Source organism: Xyrauchen texanus, chromosome 2, assembly GCF_025860055.1.
Source record: "Xyrauchen texanus isolate HMW12.3.18 chromosome 2, RBS_HiC_50CHRs, whole genome shotgun sequence".
Lineage (NCBI taxonomy): Eukaryota > Metazoa > Chordata > Actinopteri > Cypriniformes > Catostomidae > Xyrauchen > Xyrauchen texanus.
In genome coordinates this window covers 9187111-9213361 of record NC_068277.1, presented here as the reverse complement: position 1 = coordinate 9213361, position 26251 = coordinate 9187111, and the positions used below count along the sequence as shown (strand labels likewise).

The 26251-nt window shown below is 39.8% G+C and overlaps 1 protein-coding gene across 1 annotated transcript in view; it reads right to left on the bottom strand.

The window, feature by feature from the left end:
• LOC127662627 (synaptic vesicle membrane protein VAT-1 homolog-like) overlaps nucleotides 1–26251 on the bottom strand; it is a 54727-nt gene that overhangs the window by 25841 nt on the left and 2635 nt on the right. The window contains exons 4-7 of the mRNA XM_052153908.1: nucleotides 24725–24867; nucleotides 17419–17522; nucleotides 12316–12371; nucleotides 11519–11713 (exon numbers count right to left, since the gene is read on the bottom strand). Of these exons, the coding sequence (XP_052009868.1) occupies nucleotides 11519–11713; nucleotides 12316–12371; nucleotides 17419–17522; nucleotides 24725–24867 (498 nt within the window). The remainder of the gene's footprint in view (nucleotides 1–11518; nucleotides 11714–12315; nucleotides 12372–17418; nucleotides 17523–24724; nucleotides 24868–26251) is intronic.

Genomic DNA, 26251 nt, shown 5'->3' with positions numbered 1-26251 from the left:
ACATAAGAGTCATCACTAACTTGTTTGTGATTGTCTCCCCTTTCATGATTAGAAAGTTTCAAATAGTAATATTACATACATCTTCATCTATAGACGAATTAATGGCTTACACCAGTTACTGATTAGAAAATAAGCACCAAATGTGCATGCAACACAGGCACATATTTTAGTGCCCTGCCAGCTATATAATTTGTCACAAAAAATAAACAAACACACACACACGTATTTCAATATAAAAGCATAAATTGAAAATTTAATATTAGCTAGCTAAGAGCTCTGAAACTTTTTTGATGTTCAATTTCACATTAAGAAAGCCATCTTCATATCTTGCAAAAGGGGAGATATCGGCTCTAACTGTAAACACATAATGGGATTCTGATCTTTCCTGCAGCTTGCTGAAGACATTACTGTCGGCCATTTGTCTTCTTCCTAGGGTCACTTATTCATTACCCCTTTCTGTTCCCGTTCTTCTTCTTTTTCCATTACAAGGACAGTTTTCCATGTCTCTATCTCCCTCATTTTATAAAAGGGATAGTTCAGAATCTGCTGACTTGTGTGCCACGTTCGAAGCCGTTGTAAAATGACTATATACACACACACACCTGTGCCAAGTTGAAGTGTTGCTAGGCAACCACAAACAGTTACACTAAAGATCTACAGGATATTACTTTGAAGAAAGTTTTATTCCAGTAATGATTCATAATAAACATATCTTTTATTGAACATGTTTGCACTGTTTTATAAAAGCAATAAGTCACTTGATTCCTTGCGTCATGCACAGCCTCTAACCCCACACCTGTTTTCTTTCCCTCTCTCTCCCTCTTTCTCCTATTAGCAATGTGACTGTGTTTCCTGTTTCCTGTGGGAAGTGTTAGCTCAGTCAGGTGATTAGGACCACACGTTGCACTTTTATGAGTGTAAAGCAGAGCGCTATAATCATCTGATACTGGCTGAGTGCAATGATTTAACAGCTTAAAAATCTTTTGTCATCCATACAGCGTTTAATTCAAGTGCTATAGCTGCCTTTTGTGTATGGTATTGCGAGTATGGAGAAAATGCTCAAGCAGTGCAATGATTCACCACAAAATTTCAATCCAATTGACTTTAACCCTTAAACCCTGGTGCATTTTTGGGTTGCCGATCACAATTTTTTCCACACTCAAATTTAAAAGCGCACTATTCACACATACTGTGGAAAAATTACACAAAATTGGTCTAATTATTCAAAATTCTGGTTCTGTTCACTCTACCTCAAATTTAAAAGTCTTCTTTCAGTCCACTAGATGGCACAAAGCACTAGATTTTTTTTCTCTCTATCACATTCCATCACAATATTTAGACTGAAATGTAGGTGGCGCTCTAATGCATTTTAGCTCTCAAAGATGTGCTCATAAATAGACATTCAATCTAATTTTCAGTTCATGCACCACCCTCCTTATTTAATCTAATATCTCGGCCTCTGAGTGGACTAGAAGCTCAATGCAAGTGTCATTTTCACTGCATAAAAGAGATGTTTGTATTTCATGACTCACAGAAATCATATCTCACTTTGTGATTCTTTTGAAGATCTTTCGAACGGTGGAATTAGAACAACAAACTGTACAGTCCCATTCCTGAGAATGAATGCTTTCATTTGATATATGGCTTGTCTGTTTAGGTGCTATGTTAAAGCCTTTTATTTCTTAGAAATATTTCTACCCCATTACCTCTAGGGGGCGCTAATTTGCGCCGTAATTTTTTTGAGTCCTATTTTTGTTATTTTATGTAACATAAATGCAAAAGTGTTGGTTATCTCTGAAATGTGCATATTCTAAGCTTTCATTTGCCTGACTTATTTATACAGGGACTTAAATGCTTTAAGTGTAGAAATCTTTCACGCTATTGAGCCCCCCTTTGGATCCGCAGGTGGGCCCATACGGTTTAAGGGAGACAACATAAAATAAAAATTAACCTTGTGGACTTTCTTAAAACATGTTCCTGGTCTCATTAAGAATGATTCAGAGCATGTAAAAAAACGTGTCTTAGTAATCATTCATCAAAATGAAATAACTTTGCAATCAACTGCAAGTTTACATTAAGTTTGGCTTAAGGAAGTTAATAATACATAGAGAAAGCCATCTCACACTTTTAATGAGGGTTACCAACTGTTCCACACTGCCTTGATTTTGGCTAAAGCGAGGTATTTTCTGGAACAGCCTTCATGTCGTGAGCATGCCTATGATGCCTTAAAATGCTGTCTAGGTAGGTAGCTCACTACGTTTTGAAACTTAAATGTCTGTTTTAAATCAGTACTTTAAGGCGAACATCATTACAGTTTGATGACATCACTATACATGATTCAGATCAACAACATATTGAAAAAACTGGTTAAAATATGTCAGTAACCAACTGGTTTTGTAAACATTAGTTTAACAGTATCAAGATTTTTTAAATAACATGTCAACCAAATCAGCATGCAAGTTTAAGCAGCTTTACATGAGTCCAGCATTCACTGTATGTGCACCAGCTGAATATGCAAATGTAACCAGTATGGCAGTGCTTTGAAGTCTCTCCAAAAAATAATAGCTCTCTGCAGCTGACAAACAGCATTACAGGTGTGCAGTATAAAGAGCTGTTAATTACTTTATTTTAAAATAGCATCTACAAGAGCACATAATTAGCACGCTTAAAATGGTCTTGTATTATAATAATAAAAAAATAACTCAGGGTTATTAACTAGGTTATTTTTTTTACCTATGTCTACACTATATTTTCCAATAAATAAAGGCAGACAAGCCCCCAAATCATAATATATATGATAATGATAGTATACACTGATGAGCCAAAACATTATGACCACTCACAGTTGAAGTGAATAACGTTGATCATCTCAAAACAAGGCCGCATGTCAAGGTCTGGGTAGATTAGATGGTAAGCGAACAATTGGTTCTCGTAGTCAACGTGTTGAATGTAGGAGAAATGGGCAGAAGTAAGGACCTGAGCGACTTTGACAAGGGCTGAATTATTATGGCCGGACAACAGGATCAGAGCATCTCTGAAACGGTAAGGCTTGTGGGGGGCTCCTGGTCAGCAGTGGTGAGTGCCTACCGACAGTGGTCTGAGGAGGGACAAACCACAAACCGGCGACAGTGTGTTGGGCGCCCAAGGCTCATCAATGCACGATAGCAATGAAGGTTATCCTGTCTGGTCCCAACCGACAGAAGGTCTACTGTTGTACAAGTCACAGAAAATGTGAATGATGTTATGAGAGGAATGTGGCACAAAAGACTGCTGTGTATGGGGATGTGTGGCCGCAGACCAGTCAGAGTGCCCATGATGACCCCCATCTACAGTCAAAAGCACCTACAATGGGCACACGAATGTTGGAACTGGACCTTGGAGCAGTGGAATAAGGTTGCCTAGTCAGATGAGTCCCATTTTCTTTTACATCACGTGGACCGCCGTGTACGTGTGCACCATTAACCTGGGGAAGTGATGGCACCACACTGTAAAAAATGTCTGCAATTTTAATTGTAAAAGACTGTAAAAATGCGTTAATTGGTAAACGGGCAGTTACCTTAAAATATACTGCAAAAATTATAATATACAGTGCTTCCGGAAAGTATTCACAACGCTTCACTTTTTCCACATTTTGTTATGTTACAGCATTATTCCACAATTGATTATATTCATTATTTTCCTCAAAATTCTACATACAATACCCCATAATGACAACGTGAAAGAAGTTTGTTTGAAATCTTTGCAAATTTATTAAAAATAAAAAATAAATCACATGTACATAAGTATTCACAGCCTTTGCCATGACACTCAAAATTGAGCTCAGGTGCATCCTGTTTCCACTGATCATTCTTGAGATGTTTCTACAACTTGATTGGAGTACACCTGTGGTAAATTCAGTTGATTGGACATGATTTGGAAAGGCACACACCTGTCTATATAAGGTCCCACAGTTAAGAGTGTATGTCAGAGCACAAATCGAGCCATGAAGTCCAAGGAATTGCCTGTAGACCTCCGAGACAGGATTGTATCGAGGCACAGATCTGGGGAAGGGTACAGAAAAATGTCTGCAGCATTGAAGGTCCCAATGAGCACAGTGGCCTCCATAAATGGAAGTTTGGAACCACCAGGACTCTTCCTAGAGCTGGCCGCCCAGCCAAACTGAGCGATCGGGGAGAAGGGCCTTAGTCAGGGAGGTGACCAAGAACCCGATGGTCTCTCTGACAGAGCACTAGCATTTCTCTGTGGAGAGAAGACAAAACTTCCAGAAGAACAACCATCTCTGCAGCACTCCACCAATCAGGCCTGTATGGTAGTGGCCAGACGGAAGCCACTCCTCAGTAAAAGGCACATGACAGCCCGCCTGGAGTTTGCCAAAAGGCACCTGAAGGACTCTCAGAACATTAAAAATAAAATTCTCTGGACTGATGAAACAAAGATTGATTTCTTTGTCCTGAATGGCAAGCGTCATGTCTGGAAGAAACCAGGCACCGCTCATCACCTGGCCAATACCATCCCTACAGTGAAGCATGGAGGTGGCAGCATCATGCTGTGGGGATGTTTTCAGTCAGTATCTAGGGAAAGATGAATGCAGCAATGTACAGAGACATCCTTGATGAAAACCTGCTCCACAGTGCTCTGGACCTCAGACTAGGGCAAAGGTTCCTCTTCCAACAGCACAACGACCCTAAGCAAACAGCCAAGATAACAAAGGAGTGGCTACGGGACAACTCTGTGAATGTCCTTGAGTGACCCAGCCAGAGCCCAGACTTGAACCTAATTGAACATCTCTGGAGAGATCTGAAAATGGCTGTGCACCGACACTCCCCATCCAACCTGATGGGAGCTTGAGAGGTCCTGCAAAGAAGAATGGGAGAAACTGCCCAAAAATAGGTGTGCCAAGCTTGTAGCATCATACACAAAAAGACTTGAGGCTGTAATCGGTGCCAAAGGTGCTTCAACAAAGTATTGAGCAAAGGCTGTGAATACTTATGAACATGTGATTTCTTTCGTTTTTTATTTTTAATAAATTTGCAAAGATTTCTTCTTTCATGTTGTCATTATTTGTAGAATTTTGAGGAAAATAATGAATTTAATCAACTTTAGAATAAGGCTGTAACATAACAAAATGTGGAAAAAGTGAAGCGCTGTGAATACTTTCCGGATGCACTGTATTTTAAAAAAACAATACATGTCATTTCATTGTTGTAAAAATAAAAGATTTGACATGTAAAAAGTATTTTACTGTATAATTAATGGTAAAAATGAATATTATGTTTAACGAGAGTAGGCCTACATTTTTACGGTAAATTATTGTTAAAATTATGCCGATTTATAACAATAACCAGGCGTTCCCAGAATTCCCTGCGTTACCCATCACATTTCATTATATTTTATGGGAATATAATGTTGTATAAAATATATATTTTTTTTATTTTTAATATGAGATAATTACATTGGGGTGTTCTTTGTTATATTTGATGTAGTGTAGTTGATGTTTATTGCATTATTTAAATTTCACGTGTGTTACTCTGATGGTGTTTATTGTTTGTGTGAGTGACACTGAGCACAACATGTTTATTGGTCATTGCTCTTGGAAAGGCCACTACTGATGAACTTCATGTCATCATGTGTCTTTCTGTGTATACTACAGTGAGTAACAATACATTATAAAGTGAAAAGCCGATTTTTACAGTTTCAGAAGGTTAAAGTATTAAGATTATATATATATATATCATTTAATACTATAAACGGTAATGCACCATAAAATATACAGGCATCAAAATTACATCCCGTAAAACCTGAAGCGTTACTGTATTTTTTACAGTGAATTTCTGGCAACCACAGCTGCCAGCTTTTTACTGTAAATTTAACAGGATTTTTTTTACAGTGCAGGATGCACTGTGGGAAGACATCAAGCCGGTGGAGGCAGTGCGATGCTCTGGGCAATGTTTTGCTGGGAAACAGTGGGTCCAGCCATTCATGTGGATGTCAATTTGACACGTGCCACCTACCTAAACATTGTTGCAGACCAGGTACACCCCTTCATAGAAATGGTATATCCTGATGGCAGCAGCCTCTTTCAGTAGGATAATGCGCCCTGCCACACTGCACATATTGTTCGGGAATGGTTTGAGGAACATGATGAAGAGTTCAAGGTGTTGCCTTGGCCTCCAAATCCCCAGATCTCAATCCGATAGTGATGGGTTTCGTTCATTTTGAACTAATCTTTTATGTGAAGAACGAGTAGACTCAGAGAGTGCTTAGTTCATTTTGTGTTGGCCACGCATGTGCATTGCGCAACCTCCATTAGTTTGTTACATGAAAACCGCATAGGCGCTGTACAGGAAAGAGAAATGATTAGTTCACCTTTCAACTCTTTTGGTCCGAGTCTTTCATTCTTTTGTCAAGTGACAGCCGTATACGCTATGACAAAAGAACAAACGACTCGGACAAGAAGATTCCAGAGGAGAACTAATCATTTCTGTTTCTCATAATCTGTCCTTGGCTTCATTATACATGTTTCCTTTTCCAAAGATTGCAAAAGTAGACATGTTGGGGGGGATTTGACTATTGAAAATGTAACCTTTTAATTTAATTCTACTCAAATGAATGAAATGAATGAGTTGACTTGAATAAAGATTTGTTCATTTTGCTGAACGAGACTCAAAGATTCAAATCAGTAAAATGATCCGATCTTCCCATCACTACAATCCGATTGAGCATATGTGGGATGTGCTGGACCAACAAGTCTGATCCACGGCAGCTCCACCTTGCAACTTACAGGACTTGAAGGATCTGCTGCTAATGCCTTGGTGCCAGATCTTGTAGAGTGCATGCCTTTGCGGGTCGGCACTGATTTGGCGGCACACGGAGGACCAACAGCATATTTGGCAGGTGGTCATAATGTATTGACTCATCAGTGTATATGCTAGTATCATTTTGTTTCAATGCTACATACATTTGATACAGCCAAACATAGCTTCTGGCCATCTCATACAAAAGAGCCTCTCTCTTTTCTGAGCAATCCTGGTTGCCCCCAATAAAGTAACATCACATTGTCATAGCAATGTCTACAGCATTCTTGTGCCAGCAACCAGCAATTTCCTATCTAAAGCCAGGTCTGATAAACATGAAAATGGAATTTAATTATATACACGACAAGAAATACTGTAATATTCATGTACACAAGAGTCCACATGCTGATACACTCATCTGTGTGATATAAACATGCACTCAGCCAGCTGCAGGAAAACATCAGAGATGTGTAAAAACGTTTGGTATGAGAGTGAATGATGTACATAGAGGGAGAAGCGTCACTCAGATGATAGCAAAGAAAGCATGCAGTGTTTATAAGATATAAAGGAAATAAATAACAAAGCTGCATACTTTTAAAACTGACTAGTCATGGGTTACTTAAACGGCTTGTCGACTTATCGTTTTTAAGTAAGCTCTGCATAATTAGACAATGTGTTGTAGTTCTGAAGCATATAGCGATGTCATCACACTGTAATGATATTCGCTTTGAAGTACTGAGTCAAAACAGACATTTAAGTTTCAAAATGTAGTGAGCTACCTACCTAGACAGCATTTTAAGGCATCATAGGCACGCTCACGCATCCTTGATGGAGAAGGCAATCCCAATCAATACTTTTATACTGAAAAGGACACTTTCGATAAAACCTTTTCAGTCTAATTAAAAGTGAACTATAAATTGTTTTCAATATTTGTGTGTGCTATGTTGAAAAAAAATGTAACTTATAAAATATGCCTCATAAGGTAACATCTAAATTAACTGGTTTTATTCAAGTCAAATATATTATTTAACATCACTAAATCAACGTGAATACATCATTTTACGGCAAAAACAATCCCTAATTTTTCAGGGTTAGATCAGGTGGAAATACTGTAGCTTAAGATACCATAACAATTGCAGGTCAGGGGCCTGGGTAGCTCAGAGATTATTGACGCTGACTACCTCCCCTGGAGTCACGAGTTCAAATCCAGGGTGTGCTGAGTGACTCAAGCCAGGTCTCCTAAAGCTGCGTACACACTGCCAGCGACATCGCGCGAGACAGCGACACCATCCAATTAATTTTCAATGCGAGCACAGCGACTTCCGGCGACACGAGCTGTCACAACCGTTGGCGACTAGATGTGGGCGTGTCCAGCGACGCGACAAAGTTTAGACAAGTTCAACTTTATTCAATCCTTCTCTCTCTCTCTCTCAGCTCCTGCAGTAACGGAAAGATGGATGAAAGGTTAATTCTTGCTGTTAGCAATTTCCCAGTGCTCTATGATATGGATATGGTATATCCAGCCGCAGCTCTTGCACCAGCCGGTGGTACTCGCCGTGCTGACTCTGAGATTGAACGGTTTTGTGGACCCAGACAGACCGGCGGTTGCATTTTCGCCGCAGATAAACAGCTGTTATGGCAAAGAGCACGCCTTGTTTCTCATTCACCTTTGATATAAAGCATTTTATGTACTGATTCCATTTATATTTAGTTTTTTCCCTCCAAACTGTTTGTTTTTAGCGGCAAGAAAAGCGATTCGCTGTCAACAGCAATGGAATGACATCCGCGAATGTCATTTATAAACGTTACTAGGGGACGCCCACTAGCGACTTCACCACTAGCCCCTGGCGACCTGCAGCAACAAAGTCGCTGGCAGTGTGTACGCAGCTTAAGCAACCAAATTGGCCCGGTTGCTAGGGAGGGTAGAGTCAAATGGGGTAACCACCTTGTGGTCACTATAATGTGGTTCGCTCTTGGTCGGGTGCGAGGTGAGTTGGATGTGAAGCCTCCACAAGCGCTATGTCTCCACGGTAACGCGCTCAACAAGCCACGTGATAGGATGCGCGGATTGACTGTCTCAGACATGGAGGCGATTGAGATTCGTCCTCCAGGCGAGTCACTACACCACAACAAGGACTTAAGAGTGCATTGGGAAATGGGCATTCCAAATTGGAGAGAAAAGGGGAGAAAAAAACCCCCAAAAAAACAATTGCAGGTCACCACCAAGCTTGTGTCTCAATTGATGGCCATTTCAATGTAGCTGTGTTTTCGGATTTTTTTTATGGAGGGCTCAAAAATGTCCAAACGGACATCTTTTTTGTTTTTTTTTGGCCAAAATAAGGGACGTCCCTCCTAATATGGAATAGTTGGTAAACCTTTGTGTGAAATGGCTTTCTCCAGGTACTATAATGCAAGCCAGTGTGTTCATGTTGACTGACTCAACAACATAAACAAAGTCATCTGTCTGCCTCAAGGTAGGTGGAGCTCTATGTCACACCTACTGGTTACGTGGACCAATGGCAGTAGAAAGGTGTTTAGAAGCCAGTAAGAATTTTTCCTAAAAGTTCATCCCAGTGAGCTGTTACGAACCACTGAAACGATCACAAAAGCACCATCTTTTTGGCCAGATTTTGTTTTAAATTCTTCGATTTCGTAGGAAGTATATCTGGGCCTTAATGCACTTACAATAGAGGTAAATTTGGCCAGTTTATTAAATTAAAATTATTTAATAATTTCTTAAAATATACACTTTTTAGAAGGATTGCCACAAGATGTAAACATATGTGTAAACATGATTTTAATGTGATAAACTCACTTAAAGGTTTTATCGGCGTTGTGTTGTCATGGAAACAAAGTTTTATTAAAGTATTTAGTAAAGTATTATTGGATAGAACATTACACTGATAAGGTTATGTTAACACATTAATCATGTTAACACATATAATATTTACATCCTATGGCGACACTTTTGAAACTATGTGTATTTTAATGTTAATGAACTGGCCCTATTCATTTCTATTGTAAGTGCTTTACTGTAACTGCTGTTTTTGCTTCTTTTTTTTTTATTACACAACATTTTTGTGTAATACTTTTACATTGAGCTCAAAAATACAAATAAATAGGAAATAATACTGATACAAGTTAACCTCCATTTTTGTTGGACAGTTGTAAATCAGTTGTAGTGACCCATACAGAATGTGCCAAAGCAATGTGCCACCACCTTAGTAAGCCGTTTCATTTACTCACACAGGAACCGATCCTTTACACTGTCAACAATGCAAAACTCACTATATAACAGGAACACTGAGAGAACCTGGAATGTGAATCGAGCAGATCACACACAGCTCTGTAAGCACGGCTGTTTTGGCCACAGCCCGTTCTGTTGGGTTTCATGGAGGGAAGGGGGCTACTGGCAGTGTAGGTAGAACAGAACAACATAACCAGCTGTAATCCAAGAAAAGAGATGGAACAGGGCTTGACAGCCCACCTGTCATCTGAAGGGCTGAAACGGCTTCTGATTACATAAAGAAATAGACGGTGGCATGCCTGTTCCTTTTCAAATGCCTTAATAGCCATGTTATCAATAGAATCAAAGGGATAATTGACTCATCACGTTGTTCCAAACCTGTATTTCTTTCCTTCTTCTGTGAAACATAAATGGAGATGTTAGGCAAACTTTGAGCCTCAGTCACCATACACTTTCATTGTATGGAGATAAAAAAAAATGCAACGAAAAACAATAGGTGACTAAGACATGACTAAGTTCAGGCATGAAACTCAGAATGGCGCAAACAGACAGGTCTTTTGACGTGTAATTGGGTAGCCAATCAACTTGCATACTCTATCTTTGCTTAACATTTAAATGAACTCAGTTTGCAAGTAAGCCGGATTCACAGCAGCAAACTACGAGAGTTGTACGAGACTCCTAAACCCACCTCCACCCCAGCTCCACTGGTCTAGATCTGCTACATGGGGATTGTTTGTACGTCTAATTGTGCAGCAGCATGTCTTGTGTTTTTTTAATTTTATTATGCAGCAGCAGTAGCATTTCCATATGCTTAAATCAGTATGTCTGTGTGTGTCCTAGCAGTAGCAAGTCTCCATACTTGCTCCGCAGCAGCTGCAGCGTAGCAAATCTAGTCCGCCAAGACATATAAACCTATCAATATGTCAAACCCACATTAACATGGTATATCTTTCCGAGAGTTGTCATGACTGAAATATCTTACTACCATACTGCCAAAGATCTCCTTTTGTGTTCCATGGACGAAAGTCATAGATTTTTGAAACAACATGAGTGTGAGTAAATGATGACAGAATTTATATTTTTCAAAGGGGGAAATTTCTTGCTTGACTGGTGACAGAAATCTAAAGTGAAAGAGTCCAATAAACAGGGTACAAGTAAAAATTGGTTTAAACTATAAATGTAAAGAAAGTTATTGTGTTTAAGCTGAAAATAACATATAGGTGACATTTTTATGTTTATTTTTAAAGGGCTATCTTTCTTCTATGGAACATAAAAGGAGATGTTAAGCAGAATGTTAGCCTCAGTCACCATTCACTTTCACTGCATAACTGTCATTCCATAATATTCTGCTGAACATCTTCTTTTGCGTTCCATCATAAAAAGAAAGTAATATGAGTTTGGAACAACATGAAGGTGAGTAAATGACGACAGAATTTACATTTTGGGTTGAAGTCTTGAACAAAGCACTGCCTCTTACCTCCTCTAGTGCCCATAGGGAATCAACAACAGGTTTAATCTTCTTTTGGTCGTAGAGGGAGAGAAGTTTTTGTACTGCTGTCTTGACCTGGTTGCATCCTCCCTGCTTGAAGAGGAGGTTCAGGAGTGAGAATCCAGCCATGGCTTTATTCTCCTCATAGAGTTTGATGGGATTCACCTTCTCAACCTGCCACCACTGAGAGACAAAGGGCAAACATGTACAGTACTACACAGCAAAGATAAGTGATCACAAAGCCCTTTTACAACATGAAAGTGAAAGCATTTACAGTGGAAGAACTGTTTCAACATTGATAATAAAACAAGGTTAACAAGGGGGCCTGGGTAGCTCGGCGAGTATTGACGCTGACTACCACCCCTGGAGTCGCAAGTTCGAATCCAGGGCATGCTGAGTTACTCCAGCCAGGTCTCCTAAGCAACCAAATTGCCGTGGTTGCTAGGGAGGGTAGAGCCACATGGGGTAACCTCCTCGTGGTCACAATTAGTGGTTCTCGCTCTCAATGGGGCACGTGGTAAGTTGTGTGTGGATCACGGAGTAGCATGAGCCTCCACATGCAGTGAGTCTCCGCGGTGTCATGCACAGCAAGCCACATGATAAGATGTGCGGATTGACGGTCTCAGATGCGGAGGCAACTGGGATTTTTTCGCCGCCACCCAGATTGAGGTGAGTAACTGCGCCACCACGAGGACTTACTAAGTAGTGGGAACTGGGCATTCAAAATTGGGAGAAAAGGGGATAAAAAAAGTACATAAATAATAAGGTTAACAAACTGTACTCACAGATTTAGCAAAGCTGAAGAAACTTTTGGTCTCTCCCGTCACCATGTTTGATGAACCTGAAAAATGTTGACAAAAAGTTGTGTTGCAACCTATCAATGTGGCTGGGGCAAGTTGTCACAGGGGCTTTATTTCAGTAACAAAATGTTAAGTCAGGATTTCTCTAGTAGTTTTGTATGATGGTTTCAAACATCTAGATTAAAATCCTTTTAAATTAGAATATAATCAAATATTCATGAACAGTGAAACAGTGAACAGACATATATATTCAGGCAAGGGTCACCTGCATAATGAAGGCAGATTTGTAACCAAAAAGCTGAACTGCACTCTTGGGACAAGTTTTATTTTTTTAATAAAACTACCACACCTAGAGTTCACTAGTTCGAATCCCAGGGCGTGCTGACTGACGCCAGCCGGGTCTCCTAAGCAACCAAATTGGCCCAGTTGCTAGGGATGGTACAGTCACATGGGGTAATCTCCTCATGATTGCTATAATGTGGTTCGCACTCGGTGGTGAGTTATGCGTGGATGCCGCAGTGGATGGTGTGAAGCCTCCACACGCACTATGTCTCCGCGATAACGGACTCGAAAAGCCATCTGATAAGATGCGCGGGTTGACGGTTTGTAAAGGACTGCACCAGCATGTAGCAATCCTAGTACATTCTTTGCAGGGGGTTTTGTGACCATATGCTATCAATGCAGACCGCAGGATGGATAAGATGGATAAGATGCCCCCCCTCCCCTTTAACTAATGCAAACCATTTATTATTAACAATGTTCGTCGCCCAAGAAAATGGTTTGATAATTTTGTTGTTTGACATTTTTTCTGTTTCGTGAATTTCATAATTCCGCTTCATATTTTTTCAGAGTTTGAGCCTACAATAGGCCATTGTGGGGTGGGGACGTGGACGTGTGTCGGCCTGCGGGAGAGAGAGATTGTTTACAGACATGTCCGTCATGTGTGTGTTGTTGTCTTTTGTTTAAGTTTATAATTAAAATATTATTTATATTGTCAAGCTGGTCCTTCGATATACCGTTGCATGGTCCTCGATCACTTCTCCACCCTCTCAGGCGGACGACAGCCGCTTCTCCCCGGGCGGACCGGAGTCAGACTCACGACCCCCGGCAGAAAGAACGCCCCTCCGTGTTCTCGGCGACTCGTGGGAACACTCCTCCGCCCCTGACAAGGCGCTCAAGGCGGTCGGGGAGTCCAGTCCCCACTCGCCTCGCGGATGGCAGCCGTTCACTGCGTCCAGCCGATCGGTCTACTCCATCCCCCGGTGGATGGTAGTGTCACTCCCCTGGGTGGACGGCAGTGTCGAGGACTCCGCGACGGGCATCCCTCCTCCTTCCCGGGTTTCGGCACCAGTGTAACGTAGTTCAATGGAAACGAGGAGGCGAGGACCGGCTTGACAATGTAAATAATATTTTAATTATAAACTTAAACAAAAGACAAAACACACACATGATGGACATGTCCGTAAACGATCTCTCTCTCCCGCAGACCGACACACGACCATGTCTCCACGCCACAGCCATCTAATGACTTCTCATTTTAACAATATTCCCCACTATTGTGCGAGTAAATTTTTTAAAAGAATCTTTGTTAATAGTAATTTATTTGCTTAAAATATTAAAAATGACAAACACAATATAGTCTTGGCATATGAAACAGTAACAAATGTCAGTATTACCATAGTGTGCAAGTAAGCCCATTGTCTCACATTAATAATCCCCATCCAGCATTATAATGATTCATTAATTTTGTAATATTGTGTTCGTAAAACTAAATTTGACATTATCTCTGCTCTGTGGTGTCCTTTCTAATGAAAGTTTCCTAATGGGACTGAATAGGAGTAATTAAAGTCACAGGCATTGTTCTTTTACCTTTTGTGTGAGTCCTCAGTTGCCTTTAACCCCTAAAACTGTGACACCTATCATGTCAAGTGACCGCTTTCAAATCACAAGATCACAAGGTCGTTTTTTGTTCCATATGAGAAATATCAAACAGCAAATGTTCCAAACGTGAAAGGAAACAGCTTTACCCGTATCAGTCAGCGCTGCTCAATAGACAGATCAGCACAGAGACGTGTATTTACACGTGGACAGGTCTCGAGCGCTCAGCCACGCAGATGATCATAAACAGAGTTTCCTTCTGTGTAAAATCTGTTCTAATGTCCTCTGATTGATCTGCTTTGTTTGTCTTCAGATGACTGTATTTTAATCATCAAGATCCTAATAACGAGAAACCGTGAAAGAAAAGTAATTTTCTTTCAGTTGTACCGGTGCGACCAACTCAAGTGCTGGTGCGACCATTTGTAGAATTTAACACTGGTGCTACCGCTCTTAAATGTTAGTCTGGAGCCATGTAAATAAATAGATAAATAAAAAAATATTTGCTGTGGCAAGAACAAATCTAAAAATAAGAAAAGATGCAAATTTGTTGTTTTATTCATTACCCAATTAGCACTCTTGCCACCAGTGATCTCGTTAGTCGAATATCAAACATTACGAGTAAACGCGCAACTAAAATGTACAGAAAACATGGAAGCTCTTGAAAAGGAAAACTATCAACGATGGTTATGTGGGACAGTGGGATAGAGGTGTGCCATGGGATTTGTTTAATTGTAAAAAGTGTGCCGTGGCAGAAAAAATGTTGGGAAACACTGGCATAGTGAAACATTGTCCAAGACTACTGCATGATGTTATTTTCATATAATACAACAACTTTCAGGGAATAGTTCTGACATCATCAAGCCTAAAGCAGGTCTCAATGTTTTAATACAAGTTGAGCTCTAAATTAAAAATAATTACGTTGACACGTTTGTGTCATTTCTTTAAATAAAGCAGAAAATGCTGTTACAGTGAGGCACTTAGAATGGAAGTGAATGGGGCCAGTCCATAAACACTAAAAAGCACAATTTCAAAAGTACAAAAACAAGATATAAACATTATGCATATTACATGTGTATATTACATGTTACAGTGTTTATCAGATTGCAGGTGTTTATCGGCATTATGTTGTCATGACAAGTTGTAATATTGGTTTAACTTTACACAGATAAGGTTAGTAAGCAATTTTATCACACTAATCTTATGTTAGTTCATATATTATTTATGTCTTGTGGCTATACTTTTAAAACAGTGAGTATTTTAATGTTTATGTACTGGCCTCATTCACTTCCACTGTAAGTGCCTCACTGTAACAGCAATTTTCCTTTTTCTTTTTTCATAAACATGGCACATTTTGGTAATCAACATTATGCTAAAAAATGCTGTTGATTGAGAACCCATTATATTTCAATCTGTTTATCACAAAATCTGTCATATGGCTTTAAAACTTTATGTGCCATATGGACTGCATTTATAGTTTCTTTTATAGTGCTTTTTTTGTCATTTTTGGAGATTATCCCTGGTCACTCAATGCTTTTCATAAGAACAAGAGCAGTGTGAACATCCTTCAAAACATTTCCATTTGTGTCTGTGGCAGGGCAGGGCCGGGTCGTGAATCCACCCATCCGGCCCCTAATCAGGCTAATTAGCCCTCGAGAGGGATAAGAGCCGACCGAAGACGGCAGTGCGAGAGAGAGAGAGATTTACGGACAGCTGTCTGACACTTGTGTGTGTTTGTCTTTTTTTTAAGTCCATCCATCTTCAACCGCTTATCCGAAGTCGGGTCGCGGGGGCAGCTGCTCCAGCAGGGGGTCCCAAACTTCCCTATCCCGAGCCACATTAACCAGCTCTGACTGGGGGACCCCGAGGAGTTCCCAGGCCAGTTTGGAGATGTAATCTCTCCACCTAATCCTGGGTCTTCCCCGAGGCCTCCTCCCAGCTGGACGTGCCTGAAACACCTCCCTAGGGAGGCGGCCAGGGGGCATCCTTACCAGATGCCCAAACCACCTTAACTGACTCCTTTCGACGCAAAGGAGCAGCGGCTCTACTCCGAGCTCCTCACGGATGACTGAGCTCCTCACCCTATCTCTAAGGGAGAAGCCCGCCACCCTTCTGAGGAAGCCCATTTCGGCCGCTTGTACTCGCGACCTAGTTCTTTCGGTCATGACTTTTTTTTAAAGTTTATAATTAAAATAATACTTATATTGTCAAGACGGTTCTCGCCTCTACCTTCCCTTTCCCTTTAACCCCCTTTACACTGGTGCCGAAACCCGGAAGGAGCAGCCACGGCCATCTTCCAGAGCGACGGAGGAGCCCGGCCACCTGGAAGCGGAGGAACGGCCGCCGACTACGAGGGGAGGAGGGGCTCACAACCAACTGCCTGGAGCAGTTACCGCTGCCAGGGGCGGGGGAGACCCCTACCGTCCACCAAAAACGCGGCGAGGTGTTCTGTCCGCCAGGGGCCGGAAGACTGCCTCCGATCCACCCGGGGAGGCGCAGCTGTCGTCCGATAGAGGGTGGAGGAGTGGCCGAGGACCAAGCTACGGCATATCAGAGAACCGGCGAGTAAGAGTTTTTTTTCTTCTCTCTCTCTCCCGTTGGCCTTTCCCTCTCTTTTAAATGTTACTACGTTTTTTAGGGGGTACTGCACTGTTACAGGGAGTACCCCCTGTGTTTTAATTATTGTTGTTTCCCTCCCCCTGTCCCCTCCCAGATTCAGGAAGGCGGGGATGACCTGCCGGTAGACGGGGCGGAAGGCACACCCCTCCCCAGGGAAAGAGGGGGTACGTCATGCCGTCTACCCAGCCTGAGAGAACGAGGGAGGAATGTGGCAGGGCAGAGGGCAGGGCCAGGTCTTGATTCAGCACACCCGGACCGTAATCAGGCTAATTAGCCCTCGAGAGGGATAAGGGTCGACTGAAGACGGCAGTGTGTGTGTGAGAGAGAGAGATTTACGGACAGCTGTCTGACACCTTTGTGTGTTTGTCTTTTTGTTAAGTTTATAATTAAAATATTATTTATACTGTCAAGCCGGTTCTCGCCTCCTCCTTTCCCTTTAACTCCCTTTAAATTGTCCCACTGAAGAACGACATGGCTGAGCAATGATGTTTGAGTGAACTATTCCTTCAAATAAAATCGAATCATCCTTAGAAAGTTGAATTGATTTCATTGCTCCGATGAGAACGCTCTTCATCATTGTGCTACAGTACCAACCATATAGGATGTAAGTTCCCATGGGCTTGAGCAGAGCAAGGCCTTTTCCTGTGTTCTCTCCACACAGACAGTCCAGTACAATATCGACTCCCTCTGGAGATATCCTGCAGGACAAAAAAGAAGCCATTAACAATCTATTTTCTCTAAACTCTGGCCAGTTCTAGCTAAAGGTTTTAACAACAGCTATAGAAATTCAAGTCCTTTAAACCTCTGAAAAACTATCCAACAGAATATATTAAATCAACTACAATCACTCTCATGGAAAAGTGCAACTTTGGAATGGGAGGTATGTCATTCTAAACGGGGACTCAAATCCTTTCCTATCTTCAGTGGTCTTGGACCGCCTACAAGGCTTAACCATCAGGAAGTCTTGTGATGCCAGGGGTCCTGCCTATTGTGGAAGAGGGACCAATTTGAGATTAATTTAATTTTGTTCTCCCCCTGATCCTGAGAGGAATGTGGAACCACCGTGATGAAAAGAGCCCTAATCTCCTCTCTCATACTCAATTTACGTGACTTTATGTGAAGTAAAATGTTCAACAAGACTGTATTTCTGTTAAATCAATTAATAGCTCTGTCAGAGATCACTTTAGAGATCGATGCATTTCTAAAAAAACATTAATATTGAGGAGAGATATTTTCACAAGGCAATTGGTTACGACACTAAAGTGCCACCATGGCAGCACTATGGATTTTGTATATGTAACTTAGTAGTGCCATGGTATTTTGTTAAGTAAATTGAAGTAAAATATATCACGTTTAAACCTTTTTCCAAACAGCCCACTTTTTAATTTTAGAATTACACTGTAAATGTTTTGTGAGGTAACCTAAAAGTAATATGATTCAATATGGTAACATCTAAATAAACTGGTATATCAATATGGTAACATCTAAATAAACTGGTATATCAATATGGTAACATCTAAATAAACTGGTATATCAATATGGTAACATCTAAAAAGGTTACACCAATGAACGTAATTGTTATGGGTTAGAACAAGAAATATAATTGATAGAAAATATATATTATTTGAGATTTCATGGGATATTTTAATTAAAAAATACATATATTTTGTCACACCACAGGACCATTTCAAATGAATTAGTGAAGATAAAAAACAGATTAAAAATGGTGACAAATTACAGGGCCTAACAATTTACTTTTTATATTCATATACATTTTTAAATAGAACCTTAAATCTTGCTTTTGATAAAAAAAATAAAAAAAGTCCATGAACACATTATAGCAACATTTTCACGGTTTTTGCAACTGTGCCGTTACTTCCATGCCACAACAACAGCGAAAAGTCTCAACTACATAAAAAAGGACATTTATTGAAAATAAATTATATGAGTAATATATTGATGTATTATATGAGTTTATTACACTAGTTAGCGTAATTTCCCTCCTTGACGTAAACATTTACGTAGACAAATAATGTACAATACTAGTAAAATAATCACCATAAAAATATTAACCATACACTACTGTGGCCGGGCGGAGGGCGGGGCCGGGTCGTGATACTACACACCCGGTCCCGTATTAGGATAATTATGCCTCTGTGAGGTTTAAAGGCTGACTGCAAAGGGCCGTGTGGGAGAGAGAGATCGTTAGCGGACATGTCCGTCATGTGTGTTTATGTTGTCTTTTGAGTTTATCATTAAACTATTATTTATCTTGACAAGCCCTGTTCTCGCCTCCTTATGGGCTGAAATATGTGCCACCAGAAACTGAATTTGAACCATTTATATTTGAATTTGAATGGCTAAACTTGAATAATTGCATTGAAAAACTGAATTTGAATCACATAATTTGAAATTGTATTGTTTAATTAAAATTGAATTTATTCAAAAACTGAATCTGAATTGTATCATTTGAAATTGAATTTATTCGTTTGGAACTGAAGTCCAATAAAATTTGATCCTCACTGAAAATTAAACTCTCTATATATCTTCACATTCACTTCTCACAATTCAGATTCAGTTCTCAAATTCAATTTCAAGTTACTGAGACAGACATCCGGGTAGTTGGAGGATGAAGGAAGAGCAATCGAGCGCAGATCGATAGATAGCGTTCATTGGCGCACAGGACTCCTCTTGGGCCAATCAGCACCAATGTTTTGGAGCACAGTACGTTACCCGCCATGAAACTATGGAATTATGATTGTGTCAATAATAATGAATGTAACTTTATAAAACTGAACGTAACTTTTTCAGAAACTATCAAAAATATTCCATTACAAAAGAAGAAAAACACAATTAAAATGAAAAAAAAAAATGAACTCAGTCGCACGAATTTAACAGGCTCTTCAAATATGCTTCATTTTTTGGTTAATGTTTTTCAAAGATTCGTTTTCACAAATCGTGGATTCTGAATACATTGCCACAGATTTCGCTTACGCTTCGCAGTTTTTCGTTTGCTGTTTTGAGACAAACCTCTCGTGGGGGTGGGCTTACCAGTGATCTACTCTGATTGGATAGTGAGCTTTTGATGGACAGGCGCTCTCTGACCCGGATGTACAGACGTCACTCAGTGGCGCGCATATTGGAAAGCTCTCGCGGTGATATGTAGTTATGCAATACGTCGTGCTTTGTTGTATTACTTACTAACAATATTTAAATAATATTTGACCTATAATTATATAATTTAATATTATATGAGACCTTCGATCGTCTAATAATCGTCTTCGATCAGTCTGTAAAGATGAGCTCTCAGGAGAGACACGGAGCGGCATCATCTTCCTCCTCTTGTCCTTCAAGGCAGCTTGAAGTAAGTTCGTGTTACTGAAGTAACCAATAACATCGATAAAAGTTTTATTCATGTAACGTTACAGTGTGCAACAGATCTGGCTTTATTTTGCAAATTTATTGTTGTATTGTAAATGCATGCTAAATAAAATGTTGCTGTTTTGTCATTGTCATGACTGCAAAACTGAAACCTGGCCATATCTTGGTCCACTGTTTGACTCTGCCTCGACTGCTGAACGGACTGCTGCTGACCCTGCCTTGTGCTGGTATTCCCGAGCGACTGGTTAAGAATTTCAAGGTTGTTATGTACAGATGCAGATGCAGCATCTGCACCAAGATTTCTGCCTTGCTGTAGAATAAAGACCAGTTTGATATCTGCACTGTCTACATTGACACGTCCTTGAATACAATAACTGTGCAAAAGAGCAAACACTCAAACTACATAACATCATGACATGACATCAGTGCATTGCAAACTTGTGAATGACAATAAAAAAATATTAAAAAATATATAAAAATATGATATTTTATATGTGTTTATCAAAACATTGTGAATAAATATAATAGAATATATGCAATATTCCACCACTGTGTTGAAATTTAGAGTGTTTTCTGTAAAATTAGACAATTTACTCCAATGTATGTGGGCAGGATGCTCTTTTAAATTCAGATATGCCTAATTCTCTAAAAAATTCAAAATATCCTGCAGAGCTGAAGTGGTTAAACAATAAATTTGCAAAATAAAGCCAGAACTGTTGCACACTGTAACGTTACATGAATAAAACTTTTATCGATGTTATTGGTTACTTCAGTAACACGAACTTACTTCAAGCTGCCTTGAAGGACAAGAGGAGGAGGAGTGGAGCATTTGTTTAATAAGCAAGGTCTTTTATTCAGATATTCAGAATTTCTTTCTGAATACCAAATACCAGTAACCCCAAAAGAATTTGCTACAGTAATGGGGTGCTATTCCCTCTGGTTTATGTATGCTTTTTAAAAACCGTAATTACTTCACCCCAGTATCTACTGCATCCTTTCCTAAACCTTGTGATACTTCTGTTGGTCAAATCTGTTTTTCAGAGTCGAAAGCTAAAAACTATAAGATCTTTATTTCTTAAGGATTTGATTTCTGTTCCACCTGTTATTTCCTTTTGGAATAATTTGTTTGGTAACCTTAATTGGAAAAAAATCTGGTCTTTACAGCAGAAATTCATTCTCACAAATAAAGTGAAAGAAATGTCCTTTAAGTTGATACACAGGTTCTATCCTGTTAAGAAATGTATACAAAGATTTAAATCTGACATTGAGCTATCATGCTCTTTTTGTGTGAATTCTGATGAAACAGTGGTTCATTTATTTTGGTCGTGTCATTACACTCAGAAGCTCTGGAATGATATTGATGTTTTTATCAAGTGTAAGATTTTGCCAGGCTTCTCAATACATATGAGAAACATTATATTTGGGTATTTTGATTCAGACCCAACAAACAAAAATGTCTGTTTTGTTATTAATTTAATTATTTTCCTAAGCAAATTCTATATTCACAAATGCAAATTTTTAAACTGTAAACCTATCTTCTCTGTCTTCTTAAAAGAAATAGAAAATTATCTAAATTTGATTTCAGTATCTACTAATAAGAAAGCCATAAGGACTGTTAGAATCTGCACTGCATTTGATCTCTTCATGTGAACATTTTTGTGTGATGTAATGGCCCTACCTATTCTTTTATTGTTATATACATTATTATTATTATTATTATCTTTTTTTATTATTATTATTATTATTTTTTTCTATTTATTTTTGTCTTCTTTATTGTTTTGGTTGATATTATGTGATGTACGTATGCTTTCTCTTTTGTATGTTCCTGTTCTTTGCATTAAAAAAAATAAATTAAATTTTTAAAAAATAAATAAATAAATAAAAAACAAGAGGAGGAAGATGATGCCGCTCCGTGTCTCTCCTGAGAGCTCATCTTTACAGACTGATCGAAGATGCATTATTAGACGATCGAAGGCCTCATATAATATTAAATTATATAATTATAGGTCAAATATTATTTACATATTGTTAGTAAGTAATACAACAAAGCACGACGTATTGCATAACTACAAATCACCGCGAGAGCTTTCCAATATGCGCGCCACTGAGTGACGTCTGTACATCCGAGAGAGAGCACCTGTCCATCAAAAGCTCACTATCCAATCAGAGTAGATCACTGTTAAGCCCACCCCCACGAGAGGTTTGTCTCAAAACAGCAAACGAAAAACTGCGAAGCGTAAGCGAAATCTGTGGCAATGTATTCAGAATCCACGATTTGCGAAAACGAATCTTTGAAAAACATTAACCAAAAAATGAAGCATATTTGAAGAGCCTGTTAAATTCGTGCGACTGAGTTCATTTTTTTCATTTTAATTGTGTTTTTCTTCTTTTGTAATGGAATATTTTTGATAGTTTCTGAAAAAGTTACGTTCAGTTTTATAATGTTACATTCATTATTATTGACACAATCGTAATTCCATAGTTTCATGGCGGGTAACGTACTGTGCTCCAAAACATTGGTGCTGATTGGCCCAAGAGGAGTCCTGTGCGCCAATGAACGCTATCTATCGATCTGCGCTCGATTGCTCTTCCTTCATCCTCCAACTACCCGGATGTCTGTCTCAGTAACTTGAAATTGAATTTGAGAACTGAATCTGAATTGTGAGAAGTGAATGTGAAGATATATAGAGAGTTTAATTTTCAGTGAGGATCAAATTTTATTGGACTTCAGTTCCAAACGAATAAATTCAATTTCAAATGATACAATTCAGATTCAGTTTTTGAATAAATTCAATTTTAATTAAACAATACAATTTCAAATTATGTGATTCAAATTCAGTTTTTCAATGCAATTATTCAAGTTTAGCCATTCAAATTCAAATATAAATGGTTCAAATTCAGTTTCTGGTGGCACATATTTCAGCCCATACCCTCCTCCTTTCCATTGAATACCTTTACAACAACTTTATATTAACATTTATTAACTTGATATGGCCATATACCTAAAAACAAGTTATTTGACTTGGCGTTGACAGACTGACAATCCTGTGTCACCAGGGTTAGACTGGTAATCTGGCATACCGGCATTTTCCCGGTGGGCCGGCGCACTTTGGGGCCAATCCGGGGCGGACTGGCCATCGGGAGAACCGAGCGGGCCGGCGGGTCTGCCGCAGAACGTGCCGAATAAGCTTAAATGAGCCGCCGTGTTATGCAGAAAGGACCACAAAATGGCACAGCGCTAAGGAGAGTGAACAACCTCCCCCAACATGTTTTGGGCCAGTTTCCATGTAAAATCCCAGGCCGATTTATCTTCCCAGTCCAGCCCTGTCTGTCACCAGGTATAATGCCATTCCACCATTACGGTTGGGCACTGTTAGCTAATCATGATGAGAAATCCGGAACAAAAACGGTTTGTAATTGTGCCGTGCCGAACCGTGCTCAAGTGAACATGCTACCTGAACCTTTACTCACCATGCTCAGAACCATCCAGCCGGATGATGGAAAAGCAGCTTGTGTCAACTACTTATAGTACATTGAAGGTGCTGTAAGCGATTTTAGTAGTTCTAGAATTTCGACAATCTGAGCCGTTGGATTAGCCATGCCCCCTCTTTCCAAAACCCCACACTCCAAAGATACAAAATTAGCTTTATTGACACCAACATGAGCAGAAACGGTTGTCAAAAACAACAGCAGCAAAATAGTGCCCTCAACTGGCAACCGTTATGAACGACATGGCATAAAAATGGCATTATGCATCAATATTTCACCGCGACTACAATACTACGAGAACAGGCAAAATGATTGGCAGGGAGAAATCGTCATTGTCCACAGACACATTTTTGTTTGCTGTTTATAGAGTCTAGAGCAGTCACAGAGACCGGTGAGATACCTTACAACACTTTTTCATTAATATCTTTCAGGAAGTAGTAAGAATTTTGATATAATTGTCCATGAAAAAATCATTTACAGCACCATTAATGTGGAAATCATTCAGTACCATATTATTACCATAATATACCATCCCTGATAATGGTTCCACTATTTCACAGTAGTTTTTTTTAGGAAAACAGATAAAACAGTGGGCAAAATGTACAAAAGGTGCTTGACACTTTTGAAAATTTGGCTTGGGACGTGTAAGGCAACAAAGCATAACACCAGCACAATAATGTTTAATTAATTTTCTCTGATTGGCTATGGCTGGGCCATTTGCTGCACATTTGTAAGCCTTTTTTCTTGTTGATCAGCGGGGACGTACCAGTGCCCCTCCCCACACTACAGCACATTACTTTCCCATCAAAGCTGGGTGTTGCCATGGGGACTGGAGCTACGCAGATCTAGAGGAAGTAACTAGTGATGTCTGCCCTCTCAGGCTTGCACTGGCCTCCCAGTATGACTCATGTTTTATATTCTCATCATTTAATCACTCCAATTCCCCATGAGCTGCCTAATTTTATGATATGGTTGTCTTTTTGCCCCCTACACCTACTAAATCCCAAAAACAGCATTAGCGCCTCCTTACTTTTTAACTTCTGGAACATAGTCAACGTTTCTGTCGAAGAGATGTGTGACTGAATGCTTTATGGATTCGTGTTTGAAGGGCGAGGCGATCCCAAACACAATGACGTTGGGGACAGTGGAACAGAGCTGAGCAACAGCTTGACCCTGAAAAAGAGGGAAATGGGAAAGGAAAGGGAAACATCATGTACATTTTTTATGACATTTGATCAATGGCAACTTAAAACAACACAAGTAGACTAGATTTTCAGCATTTTTTATGAAAATATGAGTCAAGTCATTATTTATTTGTATAGCGCTTTTCACAATGCACATTGTTTCAAAGCAGCTTTGCAGAAAACTATGCTCTATAAGGTCTGTAATGTCTTAAAGTCCTCATTGAGCAGTTTCATTTAAAAATGTCATTGAAAATCATGCTTTAAAAATTATTTGTCTTTCGGCTCCCATATAGCAAGCCAAAGGAGACTGTGTCAAGGAACCACTAAGGTTAGTTAGTGGAGAAAAAACCTTGGCTCAGTTTGGGGAGCCAGTTCACCTCTGGCAATAAAGCATGAATATAATGCCAATATCAGTTAGCTTACCCATGCAAAGCTCACAGTTATGATGCTAGGGTGTTTAGGTAGTTACCAGGGTGTGGCTATGAGGTTGCTAATGCATTCTAAGTGGTTGTTAGCATGCTAGCTTTGCGGTTGCTAGGGTGTTCTTAGTGGCCCACCCCCAAACCTCAATGATATTTCCATTTCAAGATGGTTCCTGTTCCTTCTTCAATGCAAGTTAATGGATTTCTTTTCTTTTTTGTGCCTGTTTTATCACCTGCCAGGCAGGAAGTTAAAGCTCGGTCACAAATGGGTCTTCCAAATGGACAATGTCCCCAAGCATACTTCCAAAGTTGTGGCAAAATGGCTTAAGGACAACAAAGTCAATGTATTGGAGTGGCCATCAGAAAGCCCTGACCTCAATCTGAATCCAAATTTGTTGGCAGAACTGAAAAAGCATGTGCGAGCAAGGAGGCCTACAAACCTGACTCATTTACACCAGTTCTGTCTGGAGAAATGGGACAAAATTCCAGCAACTTATTGTGAGAAGCTTTTGGAAGGCTACCCAAAACATTTGACCAATGTTAAACAATTTAAAGGCAATGCTACCATAATGGTCCTAACCGACCTAAGACAGGGAATGTTTTCTACGATTAAATGTCAGGAATTGTGTAAAACAGAGTTTAAATGTATTTGGCGAAGGTGTAAACTTCTGACTTCGATTGTGTTTCAAATATTTATTTATTTATTTTCCATTTTCTTCCCAATTTGGAATGTCCAATTCCCAATGCACTCCAAGTCCTCGTGGTGGCGTAGTGACTGGCCGCAATCCGGGTGGCGAAGGACGAATCTTAGTTGCCTCCGCATCGGAGACCGTCAATCCGTGCATCTTATCACGTGGCTTGTTGAGCATGTTACCGCGGAGACCTAGTGTGTTTGGAGGCTTCACATTATTCTCTGCGGCATCCATGCACAACTCACCACGCACCCCACCG